This window comes from Acanthopagrus latus, chromosome 6, assembly GCF_904848185.1.
Source record: "Acanthopagrus latus isolate v.2019 chromosome 6, fAcaLat1.1, whole genome shotgun sequence".
Taxonomy (NCBI): domain Eukaryota; kingdom Metazoa; phylum Chordata; class Actinopteri; order Spariformes; family Sparidae; genus Acanthopagrus; species Acanthopagrus latus.
The window spans coordinates 8,283,243-8,300,674 of NC_051044.1; the positions used below are offsets into that span (position 1 = coordinate 8,283,243).

Below are 17,432 nucleotides of genomic sequence, written 5' to 3' on the forward strand. Positions count from 1 at the left end.
TAGAATAATGACATCATGGTTCCTATAATCCTTGCCTGCACTGCTTATTGGTCTAGGAGCTTCTCCTCCTAAACTCATCCTCAACACTCCAAAATAAAAATGAAGGGGGCAACAATCTTTAATATTCTTTTTTCCAATAAATCCCATTAAATGACCAAAACAAACAATGCTACAGTTTATTTAGAGAGTTAGGTGTGTTTTATTTGTAGCAACTTTAGTGACCTAGAGCTGTTCACCACAAGCAGAGATGTGGAGCCGGACACACGATTTACATTTACATTTACATTTAGGGCATTTAGCAAAGGCTTTTTTGTCCAAAGCGACCTACAGTAATTCATACCTGCATTCACACTGATGGCGGTGGCTGCGATGCAAGGTGCCAACCAGCACATCAGGAGCAGTTTGGGGTTCAGTATCTTGCCCAGGGACACTTTAATATGCAGACCAGGGGAATCGAACCAGCGACCTTCTGATAACAAGATGCTGGCTCTACCCCATGAAGTCGTACTCCCCAACCATGTAAATATACTTTGATGTATAAATAGGTGGCATGCCCCTTTATTAGGCAGGCGGATTTGTGAAAACTCAATATAAACTTAAATGGTCTCAAAACCCAGCAAAACAGTGTGCCTCAGTTATAGGGTTTTAATAGTTTCTGGAGGTCTCTGGTAGAAGAGTAAGACTCACATATCAGAAATTGGCTAAATGGGCAGCACTTGGGCAGCTCAACAAGAAAATTATAAAATATCACCAGACTTGGGCTGCTTGAAAATGTGAATCTGTTCACAGGGTTTCTATTTTATTTTCAGGCTTGTAAACAAGAAATACAGGAAGCAGTCAACCAAATAATTGACTGAAGCGATCATAATACTGTAAGACAAGTTAATACAATACACAGACTTTACCTAAGTGTCTATACTGATCGTGTATTTGACACATTTTAACTCTTTTGGTGCAGAGGTGCCCAAATCAACACGGTTAAGGCTCACTATTTGGGAGTGAATGCGGTAGGCAGGTGTATAATGCAGTCAGTAGCTTGCCTTTGTCATTACCAATGTTTTAGTGTTCGGCTCTACGTCGTGGGGTGAGGGAGTTTCGCAGCATTTGTTTGAGGTTAAAGTGGGACACTCGTGCCTCATCACTGGTGGAGAGCTTTTCATTGTCTCTGAGGCCACTGTGAGAGAAGCTCACGGGGCGTACCTCGGAATTATCAGTGTCCTGAGAGGGTTAGTCTCCTCAGCGTGATCAAAGGATAAGGAGGGCATGAGTGACTTGGAAAAAAGTATGACTTGGCTTTTATCTGTGAATGAAGGAGATGTAAAAGTGATATTGATTAATTTGGAAAGGAGAGGCAAGATAGAGCAAGGACCAATCTCATAGGCTGCCTATTCCTCCAGCGTATTAATGGTGTGGGGGAGCAGCAGGAAACACAGCAATGCAGATAAAGCAAACATGCTCTGCTTTTTCATCCAAGCATCTATTTTTTAAACCGCTTATCCTATTCAGGGTGGCAGGGGGCTGGAGCCTTTCCCAGCATGCACTGGGTTAGAGGTTTTGTGCCAGTTGGTTACAAGGGGGATTTTCTTTTGGACAATGAAAATAAATAGAACATAGAATATTGCTTTGATGAAAATATCTTATTATTGTTATTTTATATGAACATTGTGAGTTGGATTTAGAACTGTTCATTTATAGAAATTAAATCAAGGATGCATGATATGGAATTTCTCAGCCGTTAACAGACACCAGTTACCTCTTCTCAAGATAATTGATAATCCCACATTTTTGCATTTTAAAAAGGTCTTCCTAACCTGTAGTTTGTGCACATTTGAGGGTTGGGAAGGCTAAGATGGAGTGAGCAAAAATTGATGATTAAATATTCCATAGATTTGAAAAGATTTGTGTAGTTAAAACTCTCTCCACCTCTCTGAACCCTTGCAGAACATGTGTTGGAAATTGCACTAGCATTATTCTCTGAAACTGAAAAAACAAACAAAAAAAACATCCACACCAGCAAAAACACGTCTGACTCTGTAGTCTACACTGTGCAGCTCTTTCCAGGTGCAGCAGTTTGATGTCATCAAGTGACAATGTCATGCTGTGCTTGTTGTTGTTGTTCTTCGTCTCCCTCTTTTCTTTGCGTTTATTAGTGGATCAACAACTAACTTTGAAGGTCACTTATATTCAAATCGCCCAAAAATCACAAGTGGGCTTCACAATCTGTAAAGTGAACAACATCCTTTATCTTTAGAGCCTTGATTCAGGTGAGGGGAAAAACTCCCACACAATACTCTTGTTGCGGAGGAAAAAAAGGAAACCTCAAGAGGAGCCACAGAGGAAGGATCCCTCTCCCAGGATGTTGACTGTACATAATAGACTAACAAACTCACAGAGTAAACACATTTCAATGACAAAATATCTGATCCAAGTAGATTATATGAAATATATGTAAAGAATGTAGATCCAGGACGACGACTGAGGAGGTCTGAGCCACACAACCTCCTCTTCACCATGGTGATCTACAACAGGACAGGCAACACAAGATAATTAGCAATAAAAGTATCAGAATTTTTTTTTTAAAAGAAGGACAGATACAACAAGGTTGTAAAATGATGTGAACAGTGATCCATTGGGTAGTAGCCAACTAAAACAAGTTAAACTACTCAGTTATTTAGTTGTAACTCTGCACTATTTGCTTGAAGGTTAGTGTCATATTGCATTAATATAATCAGGTCTGCACCTTTCAACATGGTTCCAGTAATGGGTTTTTGGGTTGCACATCCTCAGGGCACATTAACATTGTTACTGTATGTTGAGCAGTTAAGCTGCAGGCTTCATAAAGGTGACAAGAAAACCATAGCAATTGTGTAATGACAGCAGCAGAAGCAAGAAATTGAGGCCAGTAAAATTGTCTAAATTAGATTTTAAAAAATCTAATCATTGCTATGACTAACAGGAAGTATAAGTTGTCTCAGATCAACCAAACCACAGCAAGGAATGTTAGGGAACGTCTGCATGGAGCATCCACAGGCGAACAGGCAGGCTTGTGTCAGTGAACTAACTGCTGTCTAACATGAGCCAAACACCAGGAGCCTTTAGATATAAGATAAAAGTTCACTTTGGACAGCAACAAAACACACTTAATTGTCTACTGTTTCCTTCTAGACATCAAAACAATATAGACTGTAGTGTTGTGACTGAAAAGAAAGTACAGACAACAGTGTGTGGAGAACGTTGGACAGACGAGAGCACTGATAAAATCAGTGACCAAAATCTGAGTGAACTTTTCAGAGCTTGTAAAGACATAAACACTGTAATTTATATTGAAATGAGGGACTCTCAGAATTTGAAAGTTCACAATTTTGATGTTAAACAATTATCCTTTTTGCTCTGAAGTAGAAGTCTAATCAGTCAGTTTGTTGAATTCCAATTCCAGGTTCTCATATGTACAAAAAATGTGCTTACTGTCTTTTGAATCCTTGAAAATGTAATATCTTCTTTTGGGTTTTGGTTGAAAAAAGCCATTTATTTCAGAAACATCAACCTGGGCTTTAGTTATGAAGGAGATCTATTATTCTACTGATTCTTGATTTTATATATTATATTATTATATATTCCACAGATCAGTCAATGATGAAAATTGTTGATAGCTCAAGCTATAAAGAAAGACAAAAATACCATGTTCAGCTATAAATTCGGAGTCAAATGAACCAAGTTATGAAATAGAGTAGCATATACAGCGCCAGTGTCACATTCGTTTAAGGGGCAGCCCAACTGCCTTGGCAGGAAAAGATGGGATGGCCCATGGCCAGCTGTAAGCTGAAAAAAATGGTCAAAGGTCTGAGCCCACACACACTGTCACAAAATGTCTTGTGTGACACCTCAGAGTGGAAAACACCCACACTTTGCTGCTGCTTTGCTTAATCTGAATGGATTTCACTGCAAGCAAAACGCCAGCCTGGAAAATGTGTGTGAAAGAGCCAAAATGCCAACGAGGAGGGAGCCGGAGAGAGACTGGGGGGGAAGAGAACGGTCTTATGGAGAAGAGACAATACAAAGTTAGTGTGGGTGGCCTGCCAAGCCTGTGAGAGAAATATCACTCTCACATCCATTCTGGCTTGCAGGATTCCCCATGGCAATAGCATGTCGGCCAAACTGTGACAATCTCGGTCCAATCAAGGCCCTGTGGCCCTTAATTACTGAGCCGTAACCTCCAACAATAATTCATGCATTTCAAAAGCTCATGAGATAATCGGGGACATTAAAACGCCTCTGGTCTTGGGCGAGGAGCTGGAGATGTAGTAAATGAAAGATGGCTAACAGAGAGAGACCTTTGCTGATTCGGGGGCTAGAACTCTTTCAGATTGAAGTGGCTGTTGAAAATTGCTTGAACCTTAAGAGGACAGATGTTGCATGATAAATGACTGCTCTGTCACAGAATGTTTTATTACAGATTGCTCGTATCCAACACTTTAACCGAAGCTGATAAGCTGTGAAGACCCCCACATATATAATACATATATATACATGACCATGTCATTATTCTGACTGTCATTCAACATTTGAGGGCCATTTTTATCATCCCCTTGTGCAGCTGAATAGAAAACATCACGCTGTGTGTGTATTACATTTACATACACCAATCAGCCATAACATTAAAACCACCTGCTTTATATCGCGCCAGTTTGTCTCGCCCAAAACAGCTCTGATACATCTCGGCAGATATGCATGACTTCTGGGGGTTTCTTGTGGTGTCTGACACAGGGACATTTGTAGTGGATCCTTCAGGTCCTGTGGTTTGGATGCTAGGCCCTCCATGAATCAGACTGGTTTCTGCACAGCCCACAGATGCTTGTCAGGGTGGAATCTGGGGACTTTTGTGATTGGATTAAGGCCTTGAGCTCTTTGTCACATTCCTTGGGCCATTCCTGACCAGTTATTGTGGTATGTCAGGGCGCATTGTCCTGAAGGAGGGACCATGGCCAATAGCTAGTGTTGTCCAGGAGGTTGTTAACATGGTCTACATTGGTATTTGGATGGTTGATGCATGTCAAGTGGCATCTACATGAATGCCAGGACTCAAGGTTTCCCAGCTGAACACCGATTGTAACAAAATGATCAATGTTACTCACACCGCCTGTCAGTGGTTTTAATGTTGTGGCTGATATGTCTACAGTATATAGAAAGCAAATTACTTGTCAAGGCTCTGGACCTGAAAATATGAATTCAGTATCCCCACAGATACCCTCAGTATATCATAATAATGGATGAAATCACTTAATATCTCACCACAGGTAAGATCATGATTAAGGGTAATTATGGTAATTAGACACTAGCAGGTACAGGGATGACACAGATTTAAAATAGATGTTTCTTCTGGTAACTTGTTGATCCATTCAGTATTTAGGCTCTGAATCAGTTTTGTTCCACAAGATGAATCAGTAGATGTGTCATTCCTCAAAAACACACATTTTGATTTAGGGCTGATCATTTACTGTTGACTCTGTATTATGGTGCTAGAGTCCAAACTTTAGCCAGTAGAAGAATGACTGTGTACACATGTACGTATCGGCCAACGTTCTCAATATATACATGAGCACACATTTTTTGCAGCAATCCATCAAATGTGGTTATCGAACACTTGTGAGAAAAGATATACACATAACGGACATAATTCAACAGTTACACAATAGTTTTATTGTCCAAAATGACATCAGTGCACTGCAACAGTAAATGTTACTGGGAATTAGATAATTTCAATATGTTGAGCTTGAAAAATAATGCCTGCTCTTTAAACTGCAAAAAAAGGACATATTTTTAACTAGATGTAGTTTGATGTAGCTTTGTTTTTTTAGTATGAATGCAGAAAAGCACATTATCCAAACCAAATTGTTTTTTAATTTTAATCACAGTTGCCACAATTTCACTTTTTTGTACTAAATGCAATTGCAAGCAATTCAGCTGCACAGCTACACACAGCATCATCAGGTAATTTTGCACCCAACATTCATTATTCCAGGAATTTGCACAGGAGATCCCCCCACTGTGTGCTAATTAACTCGCTAAGCTTAATTGAATTCCATTTAGCAGGTAAATAAATATATGCTGCTCTATCATTAGCTCATCCCCGGTAATTAGTCTATTGTTATTCTAAATTGAACACACCTGCTTTTTTATAATCTCTTCTCCACATACAGTGGTGTTTCATTGTGACAGCTTTAAGAGTTGAGGCTTGCGAGGAGAAAGTTAGGATTTACATGTTGTATCCCCCACACAGACCCCGCCTCCGCATAGCAATTAACAATCACAAAAACCTATGGAACAACCTGGGCCAGGATTAATAAAGCCCTATCACAAGTTATTACACTGAGCCTATGAGCGGATTATCCCTGTCCTGTGAATGGATGTCTCCATTTCCTGCTTCTCTGGCTCCTCACTGTATTGGCTTCTAAACATACCCAGGCAATAAAGACTTAATTCACAGTCAGACACTCAGTCAAGCAGGTCTGGTTTCCGGGATTCGATCACATTGGAAGGTGTATCAATTTTGTGAAGTCGCTAATGGAAAATGGCAATGCAGGTAACAGTGACTGGCACTGACATGTGAGTCCAAGACCTAATGTGAGCAAAATCTCACCGAGGGAAATTCATGTAGTCCTTCTGGAGAGACAAGAAAGAGTTTTTGTTTTTAACTGATGAGATTTCCCAGAGGAGAAAACCTTGCACTCCAGATATTGGAATTGATTTACTCCTCTGCAGTGATCCTGATATTTACCTTCTAGCTAATTGCAAGCGGCAAGACCCATTCAGTATAGAAAGAGTAAGACTCACCGAGGAGCAATGCATTTTCCTCTATGCCTTTTGGACACATGCCACACCCTCCATTTAAAAGCTTCAGCTCATTCAAAGCAGTTTGCACAGATTTGTCCTGGTTAACATGAGCTGCGTTCCAAATTGGGGGTGAGACGAGGCCAGAACTGTTGAAAAGACAAGTTTTAGAGACTGTTGGTTGTATTTTCAAGTTATTCTCTAATTGAGTTTCAAGATGGATCTTTTCAAACCCTCTTTTTGGTATCATTATGCATATTGGTTGTCTGGAACTAGCACTTAATGCACTGCTTCATCATCAGCCTACTTCAAACAAGGGTCGAGCAAACTCACAAGTAGCTAATTCTTAAAGCGTGAACCATTCATAAAAAAAACACTTGAATCTGAATAAATTTTGCTTGATTGCATGTGTTACAGGTCTTCTTCTTGATTGAGTGTTTCAAATCCGCTTTAGTCTCCCTCACGATTGTTTAACTACATGGATACAAGTCTGGCTCAACCTCACACTTGACATAGCTAACAATGAGCCAAACGGATGAACAGAGAGGATGCATTTTCCATGATTTGAGTGCATGTACCTATTTACTAAACTGCACGCTTTCAATATAATTATGCATTTAATGTCGGCTTTACATCTGTCTGGTTTTTTTTTGTTTTTCTTTTACAGATCAGGAGCGGATAGGAAAGGACTCCAACTATGAGCAGGAAGGAAAGGTACAGTTTGTGATTGATGCAGTCTATGCGATGGCTCATGCCCTTCACAACATGCACCAGGAGCTCTGCCCAGGGAAGGTGGGCCTCTGTGCTAGAATGGATCCCATCAACGGCACTCATCTACTGAAGCACATCCGCCGTCTTAACTTTGCAGGTCAGTCACATTTGTCTCAACTCAAGAGACACCATAATGGGAGCTTTTTTGTATATTTAAATCCAGACAGCGTGCAGCAAGAACTGAGTCTGCAACATGTTCAGATTCACAATACACCCAAAAGCTTTACCATGTTGACTTCAGTGGGCTCAGATTACAGGCAAGTCTTTTTTTCTGCTACCACGTTTTTTTAAACGGGCTAGAGACACACTATCCTCTGGAGTGTAAACCGACAGGTTTCAGTTGCAGCTTTTCTGTACTAAATACCAAACAAAAAGAGAGGATAGTCTTATTAAACTAACATGGTTAGATCAAAAGGTAAAAAAAGATGAAAGAAAAAAAAAGGTATGAGTGCTCCCTGAACTCAAATTCAGAGAGGTGCTGTTTGGATAGGGATACACATGTAACTCCAAAGCTCACTCCTTTGAGCAAATAAAATGCCTTTATTGTCACGACATGGTCATGTAAGACTTTAAAAACAAGCTTTGTAAGGACATAGAGGTCTAACATAACCATGCCCTGACAATAAAAACATTTTATTTGTTAAGAAGAGAGTGCCTTGGAGTTAAGATTGCATTATTTATGGCAGATCCAGGGTCAGTTTGCTGTGAAATATTATTGACATTTTTTGTGTACAATTGATAATCAGGTTGGTTCAAAATTACCATTTCACTATTATGGAAAACTAAGCCTGCTTTAAGCTAAATGCTAAGGTCCTCATGCTAACATTAGCACTACAGCTATGCATTCTTAGGTTAAACAGGTGTATTTGTTATCATGTGCTCTCTTAATGCCAAAATCCGATGAGCTCTATAAGGAGCTAAGAAAAAGGGTCAGATGTGTTTAAATCTAGCAAGGGCTTTAAGAAAATATCCAATGTTTTGGGAATAAGTAATTCCACTGCTCAGAAAATCATACACAAATGGAGAAAGAAGGTTTCAAAGTACTGCCAACTTGTCCAGACCAGGCTGACCCAGCAAATTGATCCCAAGGTGTCAATATTGGTGACAATGTCACGGTCTGCAGCTTCTTTGCTGCATCGGGACCTGTTCAAATGTGAAGCCATCTGTTAAGAAGTTAAAACCAAAGAACTGGACCTTCCAACAGAAGTAGATTTGTCCAAAAATGTCTAAAAAAGAAGGAATGCAGGCTTCATGGGTTGATTTGAAAAATGTTTTACATGCATTGAGATACTTATGCTGAATACAAGTTAATGGTGAAGCCAAGGGTGTGCTTACTTTTTCTCAAGATGGAAATTTTTAATATATTATTAATGATATTATTAAAATATGTTAAATTCACTCACCTTTTATCCATACATAAAGTTTCAATAAAGATATATCAATCAACCTTTATGTCCAAAAAAGTGAAACATTCATAGGCTGCACTCACTTTTTCACTTGACTTTGGCACCACATTTCTTAGCAATCCATCCAATAGTTGTTGAGACCTTTCACTTTGAGCCTAAAAATGTCAACATGCTGCTTGCGCAACAGTAAAAAACTCAGGATTCACCAAAGTCATGAGGATTTCATTACAGTCCATCAAACATTAGCTGAGATACTGAAGCGGTGGACAAACCAACAGGCTGAGAATGCATTCCTCAGAGCTATGCTGCTTCTTCTGCAGTATGACCCACTTTCCATTTCCTCCACGTGGCTTTACATTATACACCAGCTATCACTCAAGTTCACATTCATGACTAGCATATTAAAAATTAACTGCCTTCACACTAGGCGCAGTGATCCAGAGTTTCATTATGTAGACAATTTCTTTTTAAAGCAAAGCAATTTAGGACAATTAAAATTCTTTCTCAGAGACTTGAGTATGCAGTGTTTGCACAGATAAATTATTCATTTGAACACTAACTCTTCAAGCTAATCTTTCATTCTAATAACTACTTGTTGCATTGGCAGAATGTCAATTCAATGTTTTATTCATATTGAGAAGTAAAAGAAAATATTTTCCTTTGCTGTGCAGGCTTTCATGTAACAGAAGATCAGGGACATTTTTATTATGACAGGGAGGGTGCCACAGTTAATAAATGGTTTTGTACACGAGGCATGTTCAGGTCGAGACATATATTACTGTTCTGTTTAGTGAGTACAAACTAACTCCTGCCTGGACTGACCCACTGCTGCCAGAGCCAATCCCAATCATTCTGCCTGAGGTGGTGTTAATTACTGAACACATAAGCAGAACATGTGCAGTTTGTTTTTGTCAGACCAACTTGAGTGCCAGACCAATCCTTCAAAATCTAAAAAAAAAATACCTCAAAAATGTTGATAATCAGGATGAGATCAACACAGGTTGTATCTTCGTTGTTGAGTTGACTTCTAGAAAAAAACAACTCTTAAATTGACACATTTGTTTGATCAACCTGTAGGACCTGTAGTTTTCTGTTTTGTGCAACCCAGCACTTAATTTGTAGATTAAAAGTTCCCAGAACACAGACAGGATGATGTTCCAGCAAGTCGGAAGGAGCAAAAAAGTGAGAGAGCTCATCAAAAATGTAATATAACATCTTTGCTGTGCCTGCAGCACAATGGACAATGTCTGGGGGCTTGCAGTTAACAAAACTAAAAATGTTGTGACAAAGTGAGCATTATTTATTAATCAGGGCATTCACAGTAATCACTCAAAATCAGCACAGAGCGGTGTGTAGTTACAGCGGATTACTATTACTGTTTGCACACGCTGTCTTTCCTCTTTCTGTCTCTCCTTGACATTCCCCTCACCTCTCTGTCAACTCATCTTTCCTGTTCATGAGTGGCTACAATGGGGGAAAATGGAAATATGGCCAAAAGACTACAAACTACAAAAAGCAGCAGGCCAAGACACATCTGTCTGTCTTGATCCATTTCACTACTATGGACAATGTTGCACACTCGCACCTACTCTCAAAATTCACTAAATGGATTTACATGAGGGCTGCACAGTGGCCCAGTGGCTAGCACTGCTGCCTCACAGCTAGAAGATCACCGGTTCGCATCCCGCCTGGGATCTTTCTGTGTGGAGTTTGTATGTTCTCCCTGTGCAAGCGTGGGTTTTCACCGGGTACTCCGGCTTCCTCCCACAGTCCAAAAACATACTGAGGTTAATTGATCATTCTAAATTGTCCATAGGTGTGAATGAGAGTGTGTGAGAGTGTTCGTCTATGTGTGGCCCTGCGATGGACTGGCGACCTGTCCAGGGTGTCCCCTGCTTTCGCCCTAAGCTGGGATAGCGACTGGGATAGCGACCCTGCAGAGGATTAAGCGGCGTACATAGAATATGTACAGATGATGGATGGATGGATGGATGGATTTACATGAAACTTGGATGAAGGACGAGTGGGAGGCCAGAAAACAGCCCATTAATAGGTTTGGATCCAGATAAAGGGAAAAATCTAGGATTTTTGTCTCACTTCTTTAACATTGATAGATATGGTGTTTCTGTGTTTTGGATAATTTCTCAGATTATTGCATTGATCTTGTTTTAAAAATGAAAAAAAGACAGGCTTATGGAGAATGTTGGTATCTTTGACAGTTTGATGCAGGTCCAAAAAAACAAAACAATGCGGATCTAGTGGATTTGTTTTCATACAGGGTAGTCTAGGGATAGAAACCTGCAGCTACCACCTGCAGCTGAGATAATAGGGATTCAGAGGTTTTAGAAACGTATCCAAGCGGATTTGACAGATTTTGGTGCGGATCCAGATCTGTGGGGAGAGTAAACTAGACTACGCTCAGCAGGTGAACGTTTAGCAGTGTTTCAAATCTTACTCTAACTAATCTTTCTTTCAAACCCAATGAGATCAGCTTGAATTATGGGTAAGGTGTTATGGTGGTTTGACTTTGATATTGGATTAGGCTTGATTGAATTAAAGGGGACTGTTGGGCCTTTTATGGAGGTATGCACTCTACCTAATGCCATTCTAGTTTTTCAAGACTTGCTCTCACTTATAAGAACAAGTTATTAGTTTAAGTTATTACTTAGCTACTTATTGGGTTACTTCCTTTTAAGAGGGATGTTGCTATGGCAACAAAGCTCTCTTCTGGTTTTGGTGCTACGATAAGAATGTATACAGGTTTGTCTAAGAATGGAGAATAGGAATTTTGACTGCCCTCAGTAACTTGAGTTTTCCAGTGAAATATATCCCATTATTACACAGCTCTTCTTAATGCTGTAGAATGCTCCATTCTCTTGAATGGGCCTTCCCAACGTTCGGTGGTCAGTTATTTTCATATAATTGATGGTTGCTAAGCATCTTTGACCTCTGTCAGGGACAGTGGCCTTTTTGCCTCTGATTCACGTATTTCGTAGCACTCCGCACTCTAGAATCTTTGCTCCACAAGTAATCCGGTCACTTATCACCCCAGCATATTCAGTCTCTAAGCGACATCAGCTGATCTGTAGCCTACTTCATATCAGAAAAAAATGTACTCCTAGGCCACTAGTATGGATGAGTTTCACATTAACTTTAATATTTCTTGGAAAATATGGTGATTTCGATTCTTGGCAAAAGGCTGAGGTGTCGTCACTGGTCAAGAGAAGAAAAAGAGAGGAAGGTAGCAAAGAAGAAGCGACATGGCCCAGACCGTGCGAAAAGATCACGGTATGGGCCATGTTAGTTTTAAAAGACTGGTTAGAGGACTTGAATTTCAGCGGACGGTTGATCAGCTGTGTACTAAAGAATGTTCTGTTCAATGTCTTTATCGTTGGTTTTGAGAACTATATTTCTCCGCTGAAAAACACTATGACAAATAACAAATAAACTGTAAAAAGACACTGTGTGAAGTTTCCAGATAATGACAGCTGTTCTATACATTATCCCTTAATTACTTGTTGGAAACCGGGTGCAAAAAAGAAAACAGTCTGTTCAATCATTAAGATGCCCTAAATCCTCAACTGCAGCAGTGAAGCTGCCCAGACTACAAGAGCATGTGTGAAAAAAACAACTGATGGACTGCTGTTCACAACAGGCGCTTCTGGGTTCACTGGTTCTCATGGTCTGTTTGAAACAGCATCTGTCTTCTCTTTTTAAAAACTTCCACATCTGATAGTCCTCTGATAGGTAAATTTGGTTTACACTATTGTCAACTGAAGAATATGCTAGTTTTCCCGCAGCACATACTGATGCTTCATATCTAAATATGTATATGTTTTTTTGTTTGCTTTTTCTTAATTGTCAAAAAAAATCAGTGCATTACAAATAAAATATTGATAAAAACAATAGCAGCAGGTACTTATGTTAAATATCATTTGCAACAATAGAAATAAAAGTCATATTTATGTATGTAGATTGGCATTACACCCCCAAAAGAGATCAACATTTAGAAAGATTGTTGGCACAGTGAGGACTGAGAGGTGCTTTTTGACAAGTGCCTTCAACAAGGTTTTCAGCCTGAAGTGGGGACTTGAAGTTCCATTCCGTAGTTGGTCGTTTTCAGTTGAATTTTGTTCTCACCAGCAAACTCTATTAATGTTACAACATCATCTGACCAGAGGGGTTGCCTTGAGGTTACACTGCACTCTATCTAATTGCGTCAGCACACAGCAGTATATTGAACTTGTCCAGATACATAAAACAACAGCTGAGCCTGGACTGTGTATTACATTTTCAAAGACAATATTTATCTCTGTGCTGTGTGCTATTAGTATGTTATGCACCAGTAAGCACACCGAGCAATCATCCCTTTATTTTTCTTGCAGACAAAATGTAAAAGTAGGTCATTTTTTGTCATGATGAATCATTCTTGAGGCTGAGCCAGCAAGAATCTATTGTTACGGATTTCTGTTTGTTGTCAGCAGTTTCAGCGGACAACTGCTAAAAATAATTCACATTTCATCCTCTGCAGGGCTGCACTGCTCTCGAGAGTCCAGCCAGACCATATCCATAGCAAACGTATTATGTCTTAGGTTGCATTTGTAATGAAATTCAACGTAAAAGGTCAAATGTCAAAAAGGTTTTTGAAAAGAGTTCATAATGGTCATACTCCGGGCAGGCTCAAAAAGCCATGTATCTGTGATATCTCAGTGGGCTGTCAGGGTCTCACCAGGGGACACAGTTAGCTCGCTGATGAAAGATAACCTTTGAGAAAAGATGAAAAGCAATCTGACAAAAATGTTTCCTTGGTCTGGAGCATTTGAGTGCTCTCTCAATCATACGTTTTCACACAGATGGATCCAAAGTTATGGCTGTTTATTTATTCCAAATCAGCAGCCTCTTAAGCTCATTCAGCAGCCGCCATTGCTGCGTCCAACAAAGCAGAAGATTCAAACACGTCCAGCCCATCCTAATGCACAGTTTGACACTCCGTAGAGCTTCTCTCTTTCTGGTTCCTACCTCTGCATCTGATGCATCTAAGAGTTGTTTGGACTTCAATAGGTCGCAATTGAATGAAACATCCCACAGTGTTTCATGTCTCTTGCCATCACATCAGGGAAAGTGTTTTTTGCTCTGCTGCGGACAAACAAGCTGTGGCCTTTGGGCCGTCGCTCTCACCTGGGACTGTGGTTATGACTGTGGAACAAAGGTGAGCTCTGAGGGTTCTCCATCACTGCTCAATACCTCTTCTCAAGGATGTGCTAAGTCAACACTGGTGTGTAATTCAAAAGATACTTCTAGAGTGCACATGGTTTTTGAAACATATATTTTGAATAAAATGTCAGTTTTTCTTTTAATGACTTGACACCCAGCCCTGTTATTCAAATCTGACTGTCAGCACCTTGACACTATAAGAATATACCGCTCTCTCCATAAAGCCTCTTTATCATAGCATGGTATCTACTTCTGTCACCTGGCGTACATATACTGTAAGATTTCTACAAAAAAAAAAAAAAAAGGTTATGTAAATAAGAAACAGTGACTAAGACAGGCCTGTATTTCTAAAACTGAATGTTATTCACCATGTTCTGTGACCCTGTTTCTTTTCTAATACACTATGAAAATTGAGAATTTGTCACTTGAAAGTAGAAATAACACAATCCTCTTGTGAGGAAAAGTTCAAAATCAAATTCAAAAGTCATAAAAATTACTCAGAGAAATATGGCCCCAGCCTTACGGCACTTGATGTGGCGTGACCATCGCATAAGCTGTGTTAGATATTGTGATTAGTCCAGGATTGAGCAGCTATGTGAGGACACAGCTAGTGTATCATTGTTTAGGTAGCACCTGGTTCCTGGCTCTAAGGTTGGAAATAGCAGCTCTGACCTTCAGATTCCACCAGACACATCTTCATCATGTTACAGACACAATAAAGTCACCCTACAGTCTCAACTACGTAGCCTCAACCACATTAGAAGCACAAAGAACAGTGAAAAATGATAAAATAAACACAGTCTGAGCACACCAGCAAGATCAAGCAGGCATGACACTCCTCATGCTCATCCGCATGCTCCTCAAACACTCCCAGTGGGATGTAAAGCCGTGTGGAGAATTGAACAAAACAGCATTGGACATGCCAGGTAAGAGAGAAAGTACCAAGTGGAATCAAGGGCATAGAAGCTTCCTCCATCTGCAACATATTCGAAGCAGTTTGGTGGGTATCTGAATGTTTGTGCATGTGTCTGACAGTATCTGGTTAACCTTGACCAAGAAAGTGCCATGTCAGCCAGCACATAAAAAAACTTACATAATACGTATAGCACTAGGCTGTATTTATTGTGTAATGGTATATATTTGGTGTGAGCAGCCTAAATAACAATATTGTTGACCAGCCAGTCTCATGGCTTATGTGACTAGACAGTGCAGTGGTGTTGCGGTCCTCCAAAAGTAGATGGAAATGCTGTTTTCATTCACTTATTTCAAGTTGTTGTTTCTTTATTTTTGTTTTTATTTGTCCAGCACTGTTAAGGTACAGTCACAGTGGTGGAAATGCAAAAACAGTCCAAAACCGAGTAGGGCTAGGCCAGCAGGTGTGATTGGAAAAACTGCATTAGAAAGGGGAAGCACACACTTGCACCAAGCCAAGGATGTTGTTAAAAAGCTTTTATTTGTTAGGGCATCTCAGAGTTAAAAGTCACAAAGGAATTGAAGTTGTACTGATAGAAACTGAATCACACTTGCAAACACAGCAGACCCAGCTGGAGTTATTCAACAAATGAAAACAGTATTTCTGTTAGAAAAGGAGGAACCAAGAGCAGCAAATTGGCGAATATGCCATGACTCTTGTCATTGTACTAAAAGAATTAGTGCTGTGAACGTGTACATTATGGTGAATTGATCATGGTAGCTTATTGAGAACTTCTAAACCCTCCTCAGTGTCTCAACCTGCCCTTTATTTGTTCATGCTGGATATTATAGGAGTCTTGTTAACTGAATACCGGCGTCCATGGGACAATTTACATCATTCATATTCTCTCCTTTGTAGCACCAAATCCCAAATGCATTGTAGTTATTTTTCAAAGCATGCCCCTTGTTTGTTTACAACACTTAAAGCCCACTTAGAGAGCACTTGTAGATAGCAGAAGCTTATATGCAGTGATTGAGTAATCATGCTAATGTCATGACAGTGACAGAGGGGTGGAAAAGACACGTACACACACACAAAAGCGAAGTGGATCTGTGGTAAATTCTGCATGACTTGCCTGCGTACAGGTCATTAAGAGTTAATGACCAGTGCAGAGGGCAGCAAGCTGTGCTGCCATTCACCAAGGTGTCCAGGTTGTGCATCCATGCAGAACAAGCACATGTTGGATTAATGATCATACTTGGGTAATTCTTAAGGTGTGTATGTGTGTGTGGTGGAAGCGGGCCCAATACCACAGTCATTAACTATTAGATATAATTACAAGCCCTCCATTAACCCCAACCTTTCTTTGAGAGCACACAAAGCAACGAGTAAACGAGTAGCCACTGGTGAAAGTGTGGCCTCCGGCTACCTTGTCACATTAGTGCACAGCACAATGCCGCGGTGGAAGAGGCCTCTGCGGGACTCATTATGCCCCTGACTAGTGTGAGGACTGTTTAGACAAGCAGTTTGTGCCGCATGACAGGCCTAATTCCTCATCTGCAACTCAAACGTTGACCACACTGGCCCAAAATGTACCCCTCTCCTCACCCTTAATGAAGAGAACATAGTGCACACACTCGCCTCAGAGAGAGCGACAGACACCCACACAAATGTTTCCCCATAGTGCCCTAATTTGTCATTTCATTAACTAAGAACCTGATTTCATCTTTTCCACTTGTTTCACCATAATGCACCACCTGAGAGGTATGATGCCTTACGATCTGGTTACTTGTTCTGTCTGTATTTCTTTTAGATGCTGAGTTTGTGTTTGTACAGTGTTTTTTCGTGTGGTTGAGTTTTATGTATTTAAGGCCCATCTAGGAATGGAAATGGCAAATTAGCGATTAATGCTGTGTTATATGGCATCTGTTTGTACTGTCTGTTCCTATACAAATATGTAACTTCTGTCGCTAGGGGTCTCTATATCAGAACAAAAGAAAACGCATTTGCTGAGTGCAGAGCTGCTACTCCAGACTTCGTGGAGGATTACACACCCAGAGTCACATCACACTTGGCTCTAAGAGCTCAGAGAATACATTTTAACTTTTAAAAAGTGGATTTATTTTCACTTCTGTTCATCAACCTGATTGCAGTAGCAATTTGCAGAGGTAACTTTCAGTTTTTTGGTGTATGTGTGCTGTAAAGTTGACTGCTGGCTGAAACTGGAGGGGAAATGTACTTGACCTCATGAATGTAATGTCACTGAGAGGAGTCGGAGAAGAATTGGAGTCGATGAATTC

The 17,432-nt window shown here is 40.2% G+C and overlaps 1 protein-coding gene across 4 annotated transcripts in view; it reads left to right on the plus strand.

The window, feature by feature from the left end:
• Positions 1-17,432, plus strand: part of LOC119021478 (metabotropic glutamate receptor 4-like) — a 188,041-nt gene that overhangs the window by 150,067 nt on the left and 20,542 nt on the right. For all 4 annotated transcript variants that reach the window (XR_005075600.1, XM_037101779.1, XM_037101780.1 and 1 more), the window contains one exon: positions 7,496-7,696. Coding sequence is in view for 3 of the 4 variants with exons in the window: in XM_037101779.1 (XP_036957674.1) it covers positions 7,496-7,696 (201 nt within the window). In the remaining variant the exon portion in view is untranslated. The remainder of the gene's footprint in view (positions 1-7,495; positions 7,697-17,432) is intronic.